Source organism: Mustela putorius, unplaced genomic scaffold, assembly GCF_011764305.1.
Source record: "Mustela putorius furo isolate JIRA1106 unplaced genomic scaffold, ASM1176430v1.1 tig00003901_pilon_pilon_pilon, whole genome shotgun sequence".
Classification (NCBI taxonomy): Eukaryota; Metazoa; Chordata; class Mammalia; order Carnivora; family Mustelidae; genus Mustela; species Mustela putorius.
In genome coordinates, this window is record NW_025422049.1 from 16,259,736 (window position 1) to 16,281,756 (window position 22,021).

The 22,021-nt window shown below is 46.6% G+C and overlaps 1 protein-coding gene across 8 annotated transcripts in view; it reads right to left on the reverse strand.

Annotated features, from left to right (window-relative positions):
* TMEM164 (transmembrane protein 164) overlaps positions 1-4,254 on the reverse strand; it is a 153,562-nt gene extending 149,308 nt beyond the window's left edge. The window contains exons 1-3 of one of the 8 annotated variants that reach the window (XM_045068338.1): positions 4,104-4,254; positions 3,298-3,381; positions 2,708-2,989 (exon numbers count right to left, since the gene is read on the reverse strand). In XM_045068338.1, the coding sequence (XP_044924273.1) occupies positions 2,708-2,716 (9 nt within the window). In that variant the 5' untranslated portion in view covers positions 2,717-2,989; positions 3,298-3,381; positions 4,104-4,254. Of the gene's footprint in view, positions 1-2,707; positions 3,382-3,702; positions 3,838-4,103 lie in introns of those variants that run through there. The other 7 variants (XM_045068336.1, XM_045068334.1, XM_045068337.1 and 4 more) reach the window with 7 other exon arrangements.
* Between the last annotated feature and the right edge of the window lie 17,767 nt (positions 4,255-22,021).

Genomic DNA, 22,021 nt, shown 5'->3' on the forward strand with positions numbered 1-22,021 from the left:
AAACACTAAAGTGTCAGGGAAGTGTGAGGTATGATTAACCAGACGAGTTCTCCTTAGTCCTCGCTGCAGTCAAGTCAGAAAACGGTTTCCAACCATCTGCAGTTCATTTGTCTTCAAGGTCTCATACCAACTTTCAAAAATCCCAGCTTCCCTGCTTCCCAGGAAGAGCCAGCCATAGGTAGGGTACGGGCTGTGGGACTGACCGAAGGCTGCAGCCCACAGCAGGCCTGAGGAGACTATTTAAATGACTATTTATTCTGCTTTGTGACAGCAGAAAAGAGTAAAGGAGAATAATCCTGTTTGGGATCAAGAATTCCTTAGCCTGACTCTGTTCTCTGCTTCCACCCTAGGCCTTCAGAGTTGAAGCGAAGCACAGGACAAAAGAAAGAGTACAGGTGACAGGAATCAGTCCCTAGAGTGCCACCCCCCCACCCAAGTGTCCACTCCTCTGCCAGCCCTACATACCATCATCATCTACACATGCATCCAAGGGTAGCCTGGTCAGGTTGACTTTACCCGGGAGATACAGGAAACAAAGATGAACAAGGCCCCCTGACCTCAGCAAAGAAGAAACAAGTTTCCTTTTCCCACACACGGAAGCCAGCAGCATCTCCAGAGAACCTCTCTGTTGCTTCCCTGGCCACTGCTTAAGGAGAAAAGAATCAGAGAACGCTGACTGCCCTGACCTGGGAATGCAGCTCTGTCTCATTGTGCAGATGGGCAAACTGAGGCCCAGCAAGCGGACTTTTCCTCAAAGTTGCACAACTAATTAACGCCAGCACCAAGTCTCCAGAGGCTTGTAAAAGCTTCTAAAAACCTTTCCACTGAAAAGCCTGGTGCTGCCAGGTTTGATGTCATCCCACCAGCAGCAGCCCCAGTCAGGCTGAATTTAGTCCTTTGTTGACCTTCTAGATATGCGGCTGCCAGAGGGCTCAAGACCCCTTTGTAGAAGAGGCACCCTCTGACCCTCACCACCTGCCATCCAAAAAAAGCACTCCTGTCCCAAGAGCCTCACGTAGCAGCGGCTGAGATGTGTTGTTTCCTCTCATTAACAAAAAGCCCATTCATACAAAAGAAAGAAAGAGGACTGGCTCAAATTTACCCAGAAAGTCTAGCTGGGAGAGCCATGGGCTTCCTGTGAATGGCATCACATCCCAAGAAACCCTCTCTTAAAAAAAAAAAAGAAATGCAAAAAAAAAAAAAATGCTTCCCTCCAGCCCTGCTCGGTGATGACAGCCACCCCACCAATAACAGCCTCTTTATTCCACAGCTATCCGCACCTCCCTGCCACATCTGCAAAGATCAAAAGGGCCGCTAGGCCACTGAGTACATTTTACAGATTAGGAAACTGAGGCCAGGAACCTGCAATCAAGAGTACCTGGAACACAGACCCAGCAAGCATCGGAGCCACAAGTAGGCCGCGCCATGCTGATCAGCCTCAGCCTCCGGCGCCCCGCCCCCCACAGCCCTTTCATTCTACTGACAGCCTGCAACCCCAAAGAGGGTGGGTTAGCTTTCCAACTCTGATGCTAATTCATCTTTTGGCTGCAGGTGAGTGACCTCTGGTCCCTGGACCCCACCAGGCCTGTAAAACCAACATAATAATCTCAACCTCGTGCCCCGCACAGGGTTGTCACAAGTCTCCCGAGAATAAACTTCTACAAATATAAAAAGCAATAAAGACACCAATGACAGGTTTCCGAACCGTCCCTGAATAAAACACACCAGGTTTCTCACAGCCTGAAATCTAAAAAAGATTTTTTTTTCCTTTCCTCCTCTTCCTTCTCCTCCATGATTTTATAGTTTTAGAACATCTCTCCACACAGGCTGAGTACAGAAAGACAGTCTCACTCTTGGTGCTCACCCAGATTATTTTTATGTATCTGGCAACTTTCCTTTTCAATCCCGTTTGTTTCTCTTAGTACCGCTAATGGGAGGTAAAGAAAACAGCTCTCTGAACACCCCGGACCATGACCACAGGAAATAGAGTACGAGCAAAATGATGGAGAGGTCTGCAAAACATAAACACCCTCTCACCAGGGATAGAGGCCACCAACCCGAAGTTCAGAAGTCAGCCTGTTTCAGAGCGCACTTAGTAGGGGCTCAGAGTTCAAAGGCAGACCTTGCCCTAAGAGCTAAAACCTCCAAATGAAAGAGTCATTAAGGGAAACCCATTAAAGTATTTTCCCCAAAGTACCACAGTGGAGACAAGAAACCCTACATGACTACCTCCAGGAAAGAGTGTCATCAGGCCTCTGGGAAATTAACTGCAGCAGAGGAGATGGGGGCAGGCTGTGTTCCCCAGATGTGACCCAGAAAGGGCACCTGGCTGGGGCTGCACTTCCAGATTGTGAAAGGCCAGGGCAGGGCTGGGCTGGGGTGGGGGGTTGACAGACTACCAGCATGCCAGTGGGTTCCTAGGGCTCTATCACTATGTTCCTCACCTCCACTGCAGGGCTGACACATTGTGCAAAGGTTAGAGGAAGCCAAATCTGGAATCCACACAAAACCAGCCACTCTTGGAAAACATTTTTAAGGGTCCCACTTCCCGCAGGATGAAGTGCCCTACACTTCCGAGTGTCCTGAGCACCTACACTTCCGAGTGTCCTGAGCACACAAAATGACTCTTATCGGGGGGGCTGGGGGGGGGGGGGGGGGGGGGGGGGGGGGGGGGGGGGGGGGGGGGGGGGAAAGTCAACAGACTCACATGCATCATGGTGACCAGGTGACAAGGGTTGAGCAGGTAGATGACGGTCTTGGTGGCGAACTTAAAGCCCACCTCCACCCCGAAGGTCAGGCACAGGGCTACTAAGAGCAGATTCTTGCTCAGGCTCTCCTTGCCTTCCTCTGGCCGCTGGGTCACCTTATCTGGCTGGCTGCCACGGCCACCCCTACCGTCCTCCTTCGTCTGCCTCAGGATGTGCCGCAGGGCCACCAGGATCTCCAACAGGGCCAGGGTCAGGACCACCACACTTTCCAGCAGCCGCTGCTGCCAAGAGAGGAAGGCAGCACAGTCGGGGCCCCCATTGCCTGCAAAGCTGGGGTCCACGCCCCCATAGAGCCAGTCCAGGAGACTTTGGTAGCTATACCGGGACATGATGCCAAGTGGTTCCCCTCGACCACCGTGCCGGAAGCAAGAGCGAGATGGAACACAAGCCCCAAGGGTTGCCCGGGTGCTGGGACATGTAAGGAGGGCACACCCCCGCACCCGCGCCGCCCCCCTCTGGACACCGGGGCACCTAGGGCAGGGAGGAGGGAAGCTACACGCGGGGCCCGGGGTCAAGTGCTGGCTCTAACTTGTCCCCACGGCTGCCTGGGGAGCCCCCCGCGCTTCTCCAGTGGCCACCAACGAGGCAGGGTTGAAAGGAGCCGTTGGCCAATCTAAAAGGAAGGAGAGGAAAAAAAAAAAAAAGGTCTCAAAGAGGCAATTGCATCGGGAATTACGAAGCGGGGCGGGGTAACTAGCGAGGGCAGAAAAGGGGAACGGGGCAGTGGCGAAGCAGGCGGGGGTCAGGGGAAGCCGGAGGCCGGAAGGGTCAGGGCGAGGGCCGAGGGGAGCCGGCAGTGCCGCGGGAGCCAACCGGGGAGCAGCGCGGGTGAGAGCGAGGGGACACGCGGAGGCCAGGAGAGGAGCTAGCGGAGCCAGTCAGGCGGGGAGGGCGACGGGGATGGCAGGGACGCCGGACTCCTCGTCTCACGCACTCGCCACAGGGGGATCGCTTACTCCTGCAACCGCGTGGCCGTCTCTGCCCCCAGCTAGCAACTTCGCCGCCGAGGGGGCCCCTCCGGCCAATTTAGCGCCGTCCCGGGCCGGCCTCCCGCCCCCGGGTCCACCCCCGAGCCCCCAGCTCCACCCCCAGCCCCAGACGCCCGCCCTCGGGCAGCACCTCCCCCCCACCGCCCTCGGCCCGCCCGGGACCTGCCCCCCTGGCGCAAGCGGCGGCGGGAGGAAGCCGCGGGGAGTGGAGGGGGAGGCGGGAGGCCGGGCCAGCCGGGGGGCTGGGCTTCGGCCGGCCCCCTCCCTCTGCCCCGGCGCCGCATCTGCCCGCGCCTCTCGCCCGGCCCCGGGAACCGGCCGCCGCGCCCCTCGGGGCTCCACTCACCCGCAGCTCGGCCCGCGGCCCCGGCTCAGCGGCCGCTCGGCTCCCCGCGCTCCCCGCGCCCGGGCGCTCGGCTCCCCCGGCGGCCGCAGTTGCCGCCGCCGCCGCCGCCGCCACCGCGCGCGGCTCCTCCTCCCGGTCTTCCTCCCCCTGCCGCGGCCGCGCTTGCTTCCTCCTTCTTCCCCTCCCTCTCTCCTCCCCACTCCTCCTCCTTCTCCTCCCAACCCCCCCCCCCGCCGAGTCCCGCGCAGCCTCGCGCCCCCCTACAACGCCCTCGGGCTGCGAACGCCCCGCCTCGCCGCCTCCCCGCCGCGACCTCCCGCACTCCCCCCGCCCCACCGCTCCCACCGTTCACACCTCCCACCCTCCCTCCACGCCGTCCCTCCGCCCGGCCGCCTTCCTCCTCCCTCCTCAGGCCTCAGTCCCCGCCTCCTTCCCCTCCTCCCTGGCCTGCCTCGCGTTCCGCGCTCCTCCAGCCTGCACGCGTGCACCTCCACCTTCCTTCACCGCCGTCTACACAGTTCGCCCCTTCCGTGAAGCCTTTTGGCCGACTCCAACTCCCGTGGCCCGGTTCCCCCCGGCGCGTCTTCGTCCGCCGAGCACATAGTAGGCGCTCAGCAGGCCCTTTCCAGGCTCTTGGGGGATGAATAAGCCTGTCTAGCGCCGAGCGGCAGTGCCGGCTTGGCTTCGCGGGGTGTTTGCTGGGTATGACCTTCTCCTTGGCGCGTCTCCTCCTTTCCGTCCTGAAACTAGACTCCTGCGGGACCATGATGTCCCCTTCCCTTCCCTTTTTTAGCCACAGTCCCACTCCCCACTTCAGAGCCTGAAGATGAAGGCCCCTTTGCCCTCTTCTCTGGGCTCTTCCACCTCCTAGGGCCTGCGCCAGCATTTTTCTCTCTTTACCTTAGGGCCCTCCTGCTCCCTTTTGCTCCTGCCATGCCCTCCGTGGTAGACTTGCTGCCTCAAAAGAAGCTCCCCTGACCTTTTTCCCTCCCCTGTCCCTGCAAGGCAGCTGCTGCTTCCCACCCTGCATGGGGCTGAGTGTCCTGACCCTGAAGGCCAGCCAGGACCGTGTGGGTATTGGACAGACTCAGGAATGGGATAAGATCCTCTGACTGGAACAGCGTCCCCCTCTGCCTTGCTTTCTATCCTCAGAATTTGCTTTTCTTGGGACTTAGGAGGCAGGACAGGGACCTCATCACCTACCTCATGTTGGTTTAATATTGAAGACTCACAGTGAGTTAGGAAAATATCCAGAAAAACAGTTAGGCACTTTGCCTAGGAAACACTTTCGGGTGTTGGCTGCAAGCCAGACTCAAAACATAAAACACAATCTAATGTATTATCAGGCCATTGTCCTTCCATCCTTTCCAAGTCTGGTTTTCCTGACAAAAAGAGCTTCAGAGCAGGATAGCTTACCTAATTCCAAGCTTTGTATGGTTTCCACCACAGGCCTGAGGCTCTTCGAGTGCTAATTAATAAACAGCAACAAACAGGAATTAATTCTAGGGCCACTCCATTCTCCTTAGGTGCTTTGTTAAATCCTCTGCAACATAACCAAGGACCATTAAGGATCAGGTTGTGGGGCTCCTGGCAGAAACCTCAAGTTCTGTTTTCCAAGGAAGTGAGAATGAGGTTATAAAATTCAGTAAATGGCTTCATTAATTGCTCCAGTTTTCATGCTGAACCTCGGTTGGCAATGTGGCCTAGAGGGGCCCTGTGTTTGCAAAATGACCCTCTTTCATGACTGTAGCCCGGCCAACTTCCACACTTGAGTCCCGAATTCCTCTTTTTCACAGGTAGGAGAGTCCAGTGGTTTTAGGCCCTGGGCTGTAATTGCCTATACTGGCCCCGTCACCCTAGGCCACTTAGGGAACCACTTTGTGCCTCAATTTCCATTCACCGAAGGGCTATCGGTTATCCTCCAATTCCTAGGGTGATGCACTTGTAAATGAGTTGAATTTTGTAGAACCCTCTGTAGTATCCTCTGCAGAGAAAGTGAATGAATGCTACCCATCATCTTCACCCAGTTCTGCATTCACGTGCACTGGTCCACATGGGGGCCTATACCCTCGAGTTTAGTGCCCTCCCCCACATCTACATAAACAGTCCTACCCAACCTTCAGATCCCCTGTGACATTGCTGGCTCCCCAGCCCCCGGCCCCAGCTCCCAGAGCTTTCTCCCTCCTTTGAACTTCTATACCAGTTACTGCCTGCACTACTCATTTTATCCTGAATCACAGACTGCCTCCCATTGTTCTCGCATTGTTCGTCCCGTCTCCCACACTCAGATCTCTGACAGCAGGGGATGGGTCTTAATCTTTTCTAGTCCCCTCCCCTCACCGCACCTAGCAGAGTGGCAAATACGGGAGGTGCTGAGACAGATGCTAGGAGATTGTCGCCCCCTGGGTAAAAGGGACGCAATAAATGAACCAAAATGGTGGGTCAAATTTTAGAAACCTGAAAAGACTCAGACAAATGTCAGGATCGTTTCCTTGCTGGGACTCAGGCCAGGAGCTTCTTGTCTCCAATGATAAGAGCAAAGGAACTTTGCTTTTTAAGTGGAGATTTGCAGGACACGGTGAAAAGACCACCTGGAATCCAGCTCCCTTCAGGGAGACCATGGGGGAAAATCAGCTCTCTCCGCTTCAGGGTACTCGGGTAAAATGAGGAGGTCGAACTAGAATGGTTTCTAAGACATCTGCCGGCTCTGATAGTCTATGATTCTCAGAACTCAGCCTTCTAGCCTTTTCATCCAAATCCAGTTTGAATCTAAAGTAGAAAGCAGATCCACCCGGCCCCAGCCTCAGCCTGCTGGTACAATACCCTAAATTCTTTTGTCCAAAGGACCTTCCCAGGTATGAGCTCAGGGGACCTCCCGTGGCAGAAATTATAATATCCTGTGTACCGTGGACAGATGGAGGCTCAGAAAGGTGAAGTGAGTTGCCCAAGATCACACAAATTAGTAACAGAACGAGGACTAGACCAGAGTCTAGTCTTTCTAGAGAAAACTCTTTCTCTTTGACTTGGCCATCTGACCTTTTCTCCCCCTGCCCTTTCTATTCTTCCAGTCCACTCCTGTCCCTCTACCCACAGTCTAACCTGAAAGTCAAACGCATGCATGACCACCCACCAGCAAAAAACAATGCACAATCCTGATATTATATGAAGTATTATCAGTAAAAATAAAATGCATGTGTACGGGGGAAAATGAAGAGAGAAGCCATTGTCTTCACTATCTGCTTACAGCTTCTCCCCCCTGCCAACTCATCCAACACCAGCATTCATTCCATCCATATTTACTGAATCCCTGTTCTGTGCATAGGGATATGCTAGACGTGTGGGCAATTTCTGCCTTCAAGGAGCTTAAAATCCAGCCCAGAGGACGTGACTCCGAAACAGGGAAGGTTAGATAGCAGTTCTTGTGGGAGGTATAAATAAATACAAGGAAAGCAAACAGAAATCACCACCACAAGAGCTAATCTCACACAGTATCGAGTGAGGTGCCCAGACAAGGGAGGGCAAGAAGAATTCAGGGGTAGTTCGACACCAGGCAAAACTCATCTATGGGGAGAAATATCCGGAGGGTGGTAAAGGGAAGCAGAACTTGTCACCCCACCTCTTTGGCATAAAGTGTAGTTTAGGCTGATTATATTTTAAAAACAGCAGACACCAGAAAAGCTCTGAAAACTGAGAAGTTACCCTTTTGTAAGAGACGTTTACAAGGGAAATAACTATTTGTCCTGGGTCCTTGAACTTCTGCCTTGACTTGCTGTCCTCCTAGTTGGCAGAAAGGTACAAATCTTGTTTCACAAGAATATGACTGAGACAAAGAAGATTACACAGATGAGGCTCTTTGTAATCTTGCTGATATAGAATCCAAAAGATTATCATCCTTATATCTTAAGTAGTGGAAAAGTCATGCTTTCACAAGGGAAGCCACTTAGAAGGACATGTGTCACATCCCAACTAAGAAAAGAAAAACTTCAGTGACAGGACACATACACATATCCCAAAAAATGGTCTTTGGTTTGGGGTAAACTAATTTTGAACAGAAACTGACATTATTAACACTTTTATTTATAATCTGGAAATCCTGAGCCAAGTTGAAGAAAAAGTGCAAGACGAAAATTTGGTCCTCAAGCTTCCAAATGTAAACCTGCCCTTAATTCTGTTCATTAACCATCAGTGGAAAAATGTTTTCTTGGCTTGTGGTTCCCAAAGCTACCACTTACTCTGTCATCATAAATTCAGTTTGGCATTATTTGGCTATTTAAGTCATGAAGCAGTCAGGTGGTTGTCTTTTGTCCAGGGGTTCCAAAAAAAGGTCTGTAGTTAAATGTCCCAGGCTCAGGCAGAGCCAAAAATTTGCTGTGGCATACTGGGCAAAGGAGGACCCTCTTCAGGACCTGGGCGGCTTCCTCCGCCCTTGACACAACCCAGTATTATGTTGAAAGCACAGGAGACTGGCAGTCAGGACACCTGGGTTGGATTTGACTAGCTTGGGCCAATCGCTCCCTTTCTTGGGTATCAGCTCTGTCTTTTGGAATCCGAAAGGACTTCAGTCACTGCCTCTAAATTCCCTTCTGGCGTCAATATTCCCTGAAAATAATGGGGGAGTGTTAATGTGGGAGAACTGATGTTACACAGTCGGGCAGCAGTCTGGAATCCTGGATACCCCTTTTCTTGTCTATACCATGATGCGGTAATGAAGGAATTGCTTCATTGAATAGAGGCATATAGCCATTCATTGAAGGCTAAGTTATTCACAGATGCGTGGAAATGGCAGACCCAGCACCTTCCTGAGGGAGGCTCATTTCTCCTGGCTGTATTTCCTCATATCCTTCGTTACTGTTTTTTTTTTTTTTTAAATAAATACGTATTAAGGGACACTATGTGCCAGGTAAAATGTGCAAACAGGTATTTTATAGCTGAGATTTCACAGAAATCATCTTTCGAGCATTAGAATCTTAAAAGCACATTCCTTTTTTGGACAAAAGTTGAGTATTGCAGGAAATATTTTAAGACCCAGTGCCAAAATTAACATGAAAGTATCAACATTGTTTTATGTATCAATATTGGAGTAACAAAGTAAATGAACGAACTGGCCCTGAAATCAGATACACATGGATTCAATTCCTTGGCAACAATGAGCTTTTGCAACCCCAGGCAAGTGACTTAACCTCTCAGAGCCTTTTTTTTCCTATGTGGTATATGTTATTTGCAGTATTTACCTTGCAGGGTGGTGGTGAGGATCAATGTGGTAATATATATGGAAAGTAGCTAGCACCCTGTCTGGCAAGTAAGGGACTCCATAACTGTTTGCTTTAGGGATTTTCCCCCTTTTCAATTCCAAAAAAATTCATGCTTTAATCCCAAGGTAAAAATCAAATCTACCCCGAGTAGGTCAAGTGGACCAATTTTCTGTTGAATGCCCTTTCGCAGCTGTAGCCTCAGGTGGAACTGACATCCTGTCCCGGCACAACATAGCCGTGCTGTTATTAGGAACCGCACACTTTCCTACAGGGGAAGAAGAAAGGAAAGGAAAGAAAACCAAGCATCTGGTACATGTGTGATTGATTTTGAGATGTGGGCAAGCTGGCGGTTTGTAGTTGCTCTTTTCCTGAATTGCAATGCTGTCGGAAATCAATATGCTGAAAGCAGTTTTGGAAAGCTTGCCTGGGAACCCCTGGAGGATTCTGAGAGCTGTAACCGCATCCTTTCTAGCTCTAGACAAGTCCCTTACCCTAACCTGGTTCTTCTCCCTTTGTAAGATAAGCAGTCAAGGCACTATCTCCTCCCTGTTACAGTGAAGATAAAGCCATTGGGCTGCTTAAGGGGAGCCCAAGAGCTTTTACCTTCATTGTTCCAGCGGTGGAGCCGGACTGAAGAAAAGAGATAGACTTCATTTGACGATATTATGAAGGAGTATTGATAATAACAAACCCCCCTCCTCCCCTCCCTGCATGGAGCCTGTTAGAGAGTATCCAGGGCCAGGTGAATTTGCATCTCTTCTGAGAATTCGTGACGGGAAGCGCGGCAGTAGCAATCAGCTTCCAAATTTACACTTAGTGTCTCAATCCACACCTGAGAATAACAACATTATTAAGGATAATGAAAAAACAGTAACAACTGTCATTTATTGAGTAGTTAGGTGCTAAATTATCTCAGCCCTGGGGGCTAGGGAAACCAAGGCTTAAGGGGAGAGAGAGAGAGAGAGAGAATACGTAATTAGCTTAAGGTGCCAGTGAAGAGTCTGACCCCCTTGCCACCCTGCCTCCTGCCCAAAGAGTCTCACATGACCTGTGGCTTGTTTTTGCAAAAGAACTGACTGGGTGTGGAGGACTAATTTGTGAAGAGGAGTGCATTCTCTACTGTTTGGACCTGGGGAGTTGAGAGGCAAATGAGCCACACAGAGTTTGCACCCAGGATCTCAGCCTCATGATCACAAGATTTTAATTATCTGCGCATTTGGTGATATGTTCTACCTTTCAAAATGGGTATGCTTTTTTATTTGCTGCTTCAAATCAGGAAATGATTTGCTCTTTCAAGGATTCATTTGACATAGCTGGCATCTGTTTTCAAAACCCTTGGGGACTGAATATCTTCAGAGCAGTTCCCTCTTGGATGGGGTTCTCCGGATATGGATGGATTTGTTTCTAAGGAAACAGAGGCAGAAAGACCAGAGGAAATAAGACACAGGAGTCCCCATTTTGCCGATGGATTGGACATGCCAGAGCATGTTAACCACATATATACACCAAGAGTTCAAAAAATGAGCATTCTATCCTCAGCTTCTTAGTTTATCTTCATGCATTCCCCCTGTTGGCGCGGCCCATTGTGGCAAAGCCTTGACTTCAGGGCCACTTCCTGCTGTTTTCTTCCATCTATTCTCTTCATCAGCCCTCCATTTGTTCTTTCTGACCCATGGAGATCATGATGTACTGTTAGCCCCCCACCCAATTACAGATTCCTTTCCTTTCCATATCTGATGGTTCCTTTACTCTGGACGATTTGCAGGAACTCCATGTAGGGAAAGGTACAATTTATTATCACAGCAGGTGACTAATAAGATACAGTGACAGCATAAGACTCAGAATCTTTCTGTTTTTCTGCTTCAGAATGGGTCATCTCTGATGTGACATTTCCTATGTTTTCAGAGGTCGTGGAGACCATTTATGAACTTCATCATGCAGGTGAAGAGTGACAGGTGACTGGACTTTAAAAAGTAAATATAGCACAGCATCATGCCTGTAATTAACAATGCTGTATTACATACTTAAACATTTGCTAGAGGGTCGATCTCATATGAAGGTTTTTTTTCACATACAAAAAAATAAATCATGAAGAGGGTAACGGGAAATTGCACATGAACCTACAATTATCTTCAAGTAAGGAGTTTAATTTTTAAAAAAAAGCAAATGGAAAATTCTTACCTACAGGATTTGGTCCTGAGTTTCTAAAGGAGATAGATGAATGGATGAGTGGGTCCAAAAAGTTCTCTTTCCCTCACAGATCAGAGGAACTCCAATTCTGAGTGCAGAATCCATGCCTCTATTAATAGTTAATTATTTTAATTTTTATGTATTTATCTTTTAGAGATGGACAGAGAGAGAAGCATGAGCAGGGTGAGGAGGAGCAGAGAGAGGGGGAAAGAGGGAATCTTAAGCAGGCTCTAAACCCAGCACGGAGCCCAGCCCAATGCAGGGCTTAATCTCAGGACCCTGAGATCATGACCTGAGTCAAAATCAAGAGTTGACCACTTAACTGACTGAGCCACCCAGGCACCCCTCAATTCTTTTGAGGTAAAAGAAGGAAAGAAGAAGAAAAAAAACAGATGGAAAAAATATAAAGAATGAGATCTATCTCATGGTGGTGTTTATTCTCTTTTTGCCCTAGGCGGGATTTTGTCTCCCTCAGTTGGGTCTACTGCAATAACCAGAGCTTATTTTAACCCAGCCATGTCATCTGTTTGAGATGGTCATGTCAACCATCAATGGAAGGTATCTTTTCAAAATGCTGCTTCTGGGGGGAAAAAAAAGGATTTATCTGCCCTCTAGGGCCATTTGCATTTTGGGGGCCCCTCCTATCCCTGTCTGCTTTTCTCCCCCTTTCTCAACACATCATCCGAAGATTAGATTTCATTCTGTTTTCTATAGGAGACAGACCAGGCTTGCCTGGAAAGAAAACATCTCTGGAGATATTAGACTCTGACTAATTCTCATTTCCAGCATCTAAAGGCAGAGGATTCAATTAAGAAATAAATAACACAATTCTGTGCTCCAATTGCACTATTCGAGCTCTCTAATATATGGCATTTTTAATCGATGCCAGCCAAGGTGGTTCTTAGGAGCAGATGGTGAGGATACATTGGTCAAAAGACCCTCCACACCTAGGAAGAGGACACGAGGAATAACTTAGATTTAGACCAGAAATGACTTCTGGTTTTCCTTCTTGCTCTGATGTAAATGTTCGAAGTCGTAAGTTTCACACAGAAGTGTGTGTATGTATGCAAGCTGGAGGGGGTAGGACAAAAATGGCTATCTTGGGACGCCTGGGTGGCTCAGTTGGTTAAGCAGCTGCCTTCAGCTCAGGTCATGATCTCAGCGTCCTGGGATCGAGTCCCGCATCGGGCTCCTTGCTCGGCGGGGAGCCTGCTTCTCCCTCTGCCTCTGCCTGCCATTCTGCCTGCCTGCGCTCGCTCTCTCTCCCTCTCTCTCTGATAAATAAATAAAATCTTAAAAAAAATGGCTATCTTATGATAGCCAGCACCCAGGACTAAAAGGGGCCAAATAGCTAGCAGCAGGCAGGATCAGCCTGGGTTTTCACTTACTGTTCTTCTGCCATCCCTCCAAATGTCTGTCACTGCTCCTTCCTTCTTGCTTTTTTCTTTTCTCTTCCTTACCCTGTCTCCTTCCCTTACCTTCTCCTTATCTTCCCCTTTTCCCTTGGCCCAGAAAATTATACTTTTTTTTTAAATTTAAATTTAATTAGCCAACATAAAGTACATCATTAGTTTCAGAGGTAGAGTTCAACGATTCATCAGTTGCATGTGACACCCAGTGCCTATCACATCACGTGGCCTCATTAATGCCCATCACCCAGTTACCCCACCCCATCCCCCACCCATCTGCCTTTCCACAGCCCTCAGTTTTTCTCCTGGAGTCAAGAGTCTCTCATGGTTTGTCTCCCTCTCTGATTTCTTCCCATTCAATTTTCCCTTCCTTCCCCTATGATCCTCTGTGTTATTTCTTATACTCCACATATGACTGAAATCATATGATAATTGCCTTTCTCTGCTTGACTCATTCATTTGTCATAATACCCTCCAGTTCCATCAACATTGAGGCAAATGGTAGGTATTCATCCTTTCTGATGAGTGAGTAATATTCCATTGTATATACGAACCACATCTTCTTTATCCATTCACCTGTTGAAGGACATCTCAGCTCCTTCTACAGTTTGGCTATCGTGGACATTACTGCTATGAACATTGGATTGCGGGTGCCCCTTTAAATCACTACATCTGTATATATTTACTTTCAAATACACCCTAAAATGTTCAAATAGCGCCACCTCACTGGGAAACCTGGCTCGTATTCTTTGTCCATCTCTTGTCATTGGCTCACATCTCTGGGATGGGCCATCCCAGCCACTCCAAATAGCCCACAGAGTAAGCATATCTATATCTGGCTGCCTTGTGGGGAAAATGACTTGCCTTTTGCTAAGGGGACTTCCTGGGGGGTTCTCATACCCTACACAAAAGCACAATTCCAACAAGGTGGTTCTGACATTTCCCTGCTTCCCACCCTCCTTCTTATTCCCATCTGCCAAGATTCTTGCCCATTCTTCTGGGCAGGTAAAAATAAGCACCTGCAGAAAGGACCATGGTTCCTTGCATTGCTATAATAACCAGCAAGAGCAACATTAGAGCTCTGTAGAGGATAAGAGAGGAGAAACAGAAGGCAGACGACTATTACAATCTGCCCATTAGGCCAGTATTACAAATAAGATTGAATAGTCACTGGCCTTTCTTATAGAGCCCATTTTTTCCCCCATAGTGACAAATGAAATCAGATAGGGGGACGGAAAGGCTTTTAAGGAATCAGAAGATAAGCTGAAATCATGTTTCCTCAATTTAACTCTACCCCTCATGAAAGGCAAGTGGGAATGGTGGCCTGAACCCCAAGTGCAGATCCTTGGGTATGCCATGAAAAGAGCAGAACCAACTTCCAGGTGATGTCTGGTGGGTATTCTCCAAGTAGCCCTCTAGCATGGTGGTGGAGAGTAGGAGGTTTTGAAGGAAGAGAGAGCTCACTCAAATCCTAGCTCCTTCACTAATTCCATTTACACCCTCAATCTCACTTCCTCCCACCTGCTTAAGCACATGGCTCCAGAAATTCTCACCTCTCTGGCATCAATAATTTCTTCCTATTTACATGCTGTAGCATCTACCATTTCAAAAATCAAGTCCTCCATTTACCCCACATCCCCACCACCACCGATCCCCCAGCTTCTGTCCCATTTGTCTTCTCCATGTGACAGCAAAATTCCTCAAAATAGCTGTCTATATTCACTGTTTCTAATTTTTCTCCACTTCTCTTTTGAATCATCTCCAATCAGGCTTCTGCGTCTTCCACTTCATCGAAGTAGCTCTTCTCAGGTCACAATTGAACCTCCATGTTGTCAGATCAAATGGTCCATTCCTAGTCCTCATCCTGCTTGATATTTCATCAGTTTCCCAAACAGAAACACTCCCCCCTTGAAACACCTTCTCCACACAGCTTGCAGGACAATATTCTGTCACCAGCTGCCCCCTGGCTGCTCCTATCCAGTGTCTTTTTTTGGTTTCTCCTCTCATTCCCAACCTCTACCATTGCATTGCCCCAGAATTTAGATCTCAGACTATTTATTTTCTTGATACTTTCCCCTAGGTGGTCACATCTGGCACCATAGCTTCAACTACTCTGGATACATTAAAGATTTCCAAATTTGTATCAGAGGTTCCAGCTTTCCTAAGCTCAACATGCAGTCTCTCCAACTCCATACTCAGCTTTCCCTCTTAGAGATCTAATAGTCACATTTAATGTGACACATTGAGATTTTCTTATCCTTCTTCCACAAACTTGGTTCTCCTTCGATCCTTACCATCTCTGTTGATGGCAGCTCCATCCTTCCAACTGCTGAAGTAAAAAAACCTTGGAGTCATCCCTGACTCCTTTTTTTCCCCATACCCCATCCCCAAGATGACTGCAAAACATATCAGACTTTTCTTTAAAATAATATTAGAATCAGACTGGGTATCCCCACCTCAGTCCTACCACCCTGATCCTGGCCACCATCATCTCCTATTTGACTACTGCAGTCGCCTCCCAGCTGGGCTCCTTCTTTCGGCCCCTAATCTCTCTCATTTTTTAAGATTTTATTCATTCATTTTAGTGGGGGAGGGGCAGAGGGAGAGGGAGAAAGAATCTGAGGCAGATTCCACACTGAGTGCAGAGCCCAACGTGGGGCTCTATCCCACAACCACGAGATCATGACCAGAGCAGAAACCAAGAGTCAGATGCTTAACTGACTGATCTACGCAGGCGGCCCTCTGCCCTTAATCTCTTAAAGTCTATTCTCACTCAACCTACTAGCTAGAGCAACTTACTCAAAATTTAATTCCTCTCTGACTATTCTTCCAGGGCTCTCAGTTTCATTCAGAGTGAAAGCCAAAGCCCTGCGAAGCCCTATATGATTTTGGTCCCCCTCTCATTCTTGCGATTTTAGCATTCTGCCCCAGTCACACTAGTCTCTTTGATGTTCCCTAAACATACCACACATGTTTCCACTTTTGGACCGTTGCACTAGCTGTGCATCTGCCTGGAAAACTTTTTCCCTGGATATCCACATAGATCATCCCTTTGCTTTCTGCAGGTCTCTGCTCAAATGCTATATCTACTGAGAGTTTTTACTCAGTTTATTGTTTCCCTTGAGAAATATCCCAATCTGCTATATTATAATTTTAGTTGATTAATGTCTGTCTCTTCCCAATGTAAACTTCTTGGGAGCAGGGACTTCATTTTACTCACTGCTGTACTCACCAGCCCTTAGAATAGTGCTTGGCACATATCTTCAATTAATTTTTGCTAACTGAGTGAATGGATGAGTAGATGGATCGAATAAGAATCTTCCAAACAGTATCACATAGAAAAAGATCTCAGCAACTCTGTACCTACTTTTTAGCCTAATCCTCATACCTGGAAGTAGAGATGAAGCTTTATTTTACAGATGAAGAAAATGATGAGGCTCAGAGAATCTAAGCAACTTTCCAAGGCCACCTAGTTGGTAAAATTCCTCCCTTCATCCTTTCCTTTGCTCATTTCTTCAACAAATACTATTGAGCCCTTACCATCTGCCTTAGCACTGTTCTGGACACTGAAAATACAGCAGTGAATAGGGCACGTGAATTTTCTGCCCTTCATGGAGTTCTTCATGGAGTGAGTGATCCTATAAGCAGAAGATGCTTAAATGTTGTTTTATTGACTTGATCCATTGATAGTGGGTCAGCCAATACCCGTAGATCAGATCTTTTTACAATGCAGATTCCCATCCACTAGGTTAGGGGCAGGGTCCAATTTTCTGCATTTTTCAAAAGCTCTCAGGTGCTACTCATACTGCTGGTCCACAGACCACACGTTGAACAATGTCTTAGCATAAACCACACCGCCCAGGAAATCAGAACATCTATTTGGTCCCTGTCCTTTCATGTAACACACCCTAGACTGAAGGACTAATTCAAAAGGTAGAGTAAGTTTCAGGGGACCAGGACTTGGAATTTCCTGACAAGTGTGTTAAACATAGCACTGGGAACTCTAGAAGCATTTGGTGTTCAGAGATACAGGAAGCACTGGGGAAGTCACAGTTTGCAAAGTCACAGCCATTGGAGAATTCCAATTCCTTCAGTGGGGATGGGAAACAACTGGCAGAACAGAACAGATTCCCAGTTATGGAGAATTATCAAGGCCCAAACATGCTCAGGTTTCTGAATCCGAACACAGACAGAAGGGGCTTGGACTCAGGATGAAGTTTGTGTCATAGCAGGACTTGACTTGAACCTGAGCATTGACTTAGAAGCCCTTAAATTGCTGGAGGGCAGGGTTGATCCCAGAGATGGGGCAAAATTCACTGCCTTGTAGATTGGGGGTTATGTGGCTCCAAGGGAGCACTGTGGAGACAGGAGGGCTTTGGGAACAGGGAACCCAGCAGATTCCACACTGCTCCTAGCAGAAATTCTTAGAACTCATGAGGCAGCAAAAAGTATGTTGGGCTTTGTTTTGAATGGCATGATCCAAAAAGAGGAAATTTAATACTGACTATTGGCCAGAGATAATACACACACATACACACACACAATGATTTCTCCCTTATCTGTCAGGCTAGAAAGCACTTGGATATGAAGAATATTAAACTAATATTGGAAAGGAAGAGATAGCAGAGAGCTGTGTTGAGAGTGAACTGCTGGAAGAGATTAACAAAAGGAATTTGGTATTTATAAAACTATGTCCTTGATGAGATAAGAAGAAATGTGGGAAGAGCCCGAGGAAGCCCGGACATAAGGCTATGAATGTCACACCAGTCTGTGTACTCCAAGTGACCTTCTCAAAGAAGAGTGACTAATGCCCAGGTTCCTGGAAAGTCACTGAGTAGTCACTGAACCAAGAGAGTCTGACATCTCTCCTTCACAATGAGCCAGAAAAGCAGAGTGGTACCCCAAGTCAGAGCTACACAGCAGCTGCAGTATTGGTTACAAGCATGGCTTCTTGAGCCAGACAGGCATGGCTCCATATTCCAGCTCTGCCTTTTAACTTCTCTGGGCCTCAGTTTTCTCATCTGTAGACTGGGATGATAATACAAATCACCTACATCATGGAGCTAAAGTGAGATTAAATTACTCCATGCCGTAAGTGCCTTGAGCGGTGCCTAGCACATTGTTAGCGCTCTGTCACTGTGGGTGTTAGTCGTTACTGTTGTTTCAAAGAGGAAGAGCTAGAAGAGACACCCAAGTTCAACCCCCCTCATTTGCTAGAAAAGAAGCATGAAGTCCAGAAAAGTAGGGAATTGTTCCAGGTCACCAACAAGCTCATACACACCAAGGCTAAGAACAGAAACCAGGCCTCCTGAGCTCAACATCAACTTTTCAAAGGAGCAGCTTCCCAACTTCTCAGATCACAAATACCTCATACACTGCAGCCCGTACAGGTACAACATGTATATAATTGACACGAAATGTGCATAAAATAATAATTCAACATACTAGTTCACTGTAATATTTTCTATTCAATTTTTGAGACTGAAACAAAAAATAATGATAATAATTGGGGGGGGGGACCCATGAGGGTCAGGAGTCAGAGTGAAGCCAGCTAGGAATATCACACCTAAGGGTGATATACCTAAGAACCTATGAGACACACATGGATGCCTATCACAGAACAAAATTAACCAAATCTGCCCCACTTACACTGAATAACCATATCCCTTTCTTCTTATTACATCATGCTGCCTTCATTCTGGAATAATCAGAAGTATTAGGGGAGGATGCCTGGTGGCTCAGTCAGTTGAGCATCTACCTTTGGCTCAGGTGATGATCTCAGGGTCTTAGGATTGAGCCCTGCATCGGGCTCTCTGCTCAGTTCCCTGCTCAGTTCCCTGCTCAGCTGGGAGTCTGCTTCTCCCCCTCCTTCCCACCCCTGCTTATGCTCTCTCAAATAAATGAATAAAACCTTAAAAAAAAAAGAAGCATTAGGGGAGAGGGATGGAAGAACAGTTAGAGCTCAAGTCCCTCTGACCACAGGGCATGCCTGAGCTGAGGGGTGTAGGAAAACAGCCCAAATAAGAAATGTGAGTGAAGATTTCAAGTCAGACACAAATGGACTAAACATATCCTATAAAATTGGCTAGAAAACCAGGAATGCTGCCCACATGACCTTATTTATAGGAAGAGAAGGAGCTTCGAGCTAATTTAAAACATTAATTGGAGAAGAAAACATTTCATGTTTGTCCCCCAGTGTTCAGATAGCTCACTAATTTCTTGGCATTTATAGTAGTATACAAAAGTACATACTCATGCACAAAGAGAAACCATGTGTTCTTTAATAGAGAATTGATTATATAAATTCCTATGCAACTGTATGATAGATTAAAAATATGATGTATGCCTGTATCTGCTGATCAAAAATCTCAAACATATATATTCTTCTTAAAAGAAAGAAAACACAGAGGAGTGTCTATGGATTCGGCTATTCTGGACATTTCTTAAGAATGTAACCATGCAACAGATGATATGTTGGGCTTCTTTCACTTAACAAAATGTTTTTCAAGGTTCACCCATGTTGTAGAATGTATCATTACTTTGTTCCTTTTGATGACCAAATAATATTCTATTGTATGGCTATACCACATTTGTCCATCCATTCACAAATTGGTGGACATCTGGCTTATTTCCAATTTTTTTTTTTCAAATAATGCTGCTATAAACATTGATGTACAAGTTTATGGATAAACATATTTTCAATTCTCCTGGGTGTATACCTAGGACTGGACTTGTTGTATCATATGGTAATCCTATATTTAACTTTTTGAGGAATTGCCAAATTGTTTTCCAAAGTGGCTACACATTCTCCCCAACAATGCACAAAGGTTCCAGTTTCTCCAGATCCTCACTGACATTTCTTAGTATCTGTCTTTTTGATTATAGCTATCCTAGTGGATGTGAAGTGCTATCTCATTATGATTTTGATTTGCATTTCTCTAATGATTTAGTAATGTTGAGCACCATCTTTTCATGTGCATATTAACCGTTTGCATATCTTCTTTGGAGAAATGTTTAATCAAATCCTTTGCTCATTTAAAAAACTGAATTATACAAATTTGAGATGGCAAAATATGAAAGTGTTTTTTTAAAGATTTTATTTATTTATTTGAGAGAGAGAAAAAAAACGAGCAGGGGGGAAGGGCAGAGGCAGAGGGACAAGCAGATTTCCCACCAAGTGGGGAGCCCAATGGGGCCTTGATCCCAGGACCCTGAGATCATGACCTGAGCTGAAGCCAGATGCTTAACTGGCTGAGCCACCCATGTACCCCCCAAATATGAAAGTATTAGTAAAGCCTCAACTTGGCAGCAAATTTTTTTTTAAGATTTTATTTATTTATTTGAGGGAGAATGAGTGAGAGAGAGCATGAGAAAGGAGGAGGTCAGAGGGAGAAGCAGACTCCCCAAGGAGCTGGGAGCACGATGTGGGACTCGATCCTGGAAGTCCAGGATCATGACCTGAGCCGAAGGCAGTTGCTCAACCAACTGAGCCACACAGGCGCCCCGGCAGCAAAATCTGATGCAATGCAATCCCCAAATTAAAAATTGTCAAGGAAGACATTATTTTAAAGAGGATGGGTAGAGAGAATTTAAACTGTACTTAACCATTGCCACATGCTGTGATCCTACCTAGTGAACAGAGATCACTGCTAGACTTTCACAGAATTATTCTTAAATTATTAGAGATTTAAATGTTGCAAAACTCTCATAAAGACTCTGGAATAAAATGCAACCACCTTCTGCAATCTGAAAACCTTTCTTTTCTTTTTTAAAAATTTTTAGAAGATTTATTTATTTATTTATCAGAGAAAGCGTGCACAAGCAAGGGGAGCAGCAGGCAGAAGGAGAAGCAGGCTCCCTGCTGAGCAAGGAGCCTGATGGGGTACTTGATCCCAAGACGCTGGGATCATGACCTGCATAGAAGGCAGATGCTTAACTGACTGAGCCACCCAGGCATCCCTGAAAATCTTTTGAAAAGAAAATATTGTGGTTGCCTTTTTAAAAAATATTTTAAGGCGCACCACAGCACAGTGGCTCAGTCAGTTTAAACATCTGACCCTTAGCTTCAGCTAAGATCATGATCTCAGGGTCCTGGGATTAAGCCCCAAGTCAGACTCTATGCTCAGAAAGGAGTCTGCTTGAAGATTCTCTCTCCCTTGCCCTCTGCCTTTCTCCCTGATGCTCTCTCTCTCAAAAAAATTAAAAAATTAAAAATTAAAAATATTATAAGATGTCTGACATATACATTAAAATCAAACCCAAAGTCCTAATCATAAATGAACAGCTCCATGAAATTTTATGTATATATATACTTGTGTAATCCCTACCTGGATTAAGACATGGAACAATTTTGTAATTGCTCGTGCACCTTTCTAGCCTCTAACCCCACCTCAGAAGTTAACATTATTTTGACTAGTGTTGCCATTAAGTATTATGGCCTGTTATCCACATCCACTTAAATGGAATCAAGAAGTTATATTCTTTTGTATCTGGCTTCTTTTGCTCAATGTAATATTCGTGAGATTCATACACTTTATTATGTGTGGAGTGAGAAGGGAATCTGTAGGCAGAAATGGTGATAGCAGAGATGGGAGTTTGGTTTACATACAGGAAGATTAAGGATGAAGGGGGTCAAGTGTCTCACTGTTCAAGAAGGGAGTTACACATAAGGAAAAGGGTAAAAGTAAAACGAACCTTGAAATACTGTGTTGGACTTGCAAGTATTGATATGAACTCGTGATGTATGAATGTCTCGCTGTAGCAAATTATCCCAAACTTAGTGCCTTAAATGATTTGTTCTCTTATGGTTCTGGAGGTCAATATTCTAAAATCAAGGTGACAGCAGGACTGTATTTGCTCTGGAAAGTTCTAGAAACTTGTTTCCTTGCTTTTTTCCAGCTTCTAGAAGCCACCTATATTCTTTGATTGATGGTGTCTTTCCTCCACCTTTAAAGTGTATCATCCCAACCTCTGCTTCCATCATCACATCTCCATTCTCTCTTGTCATGTCCCCTTCTGCCTCCCTCTTATAAGGACACTTATGGTTACATCAGACCTACCCAGGTAA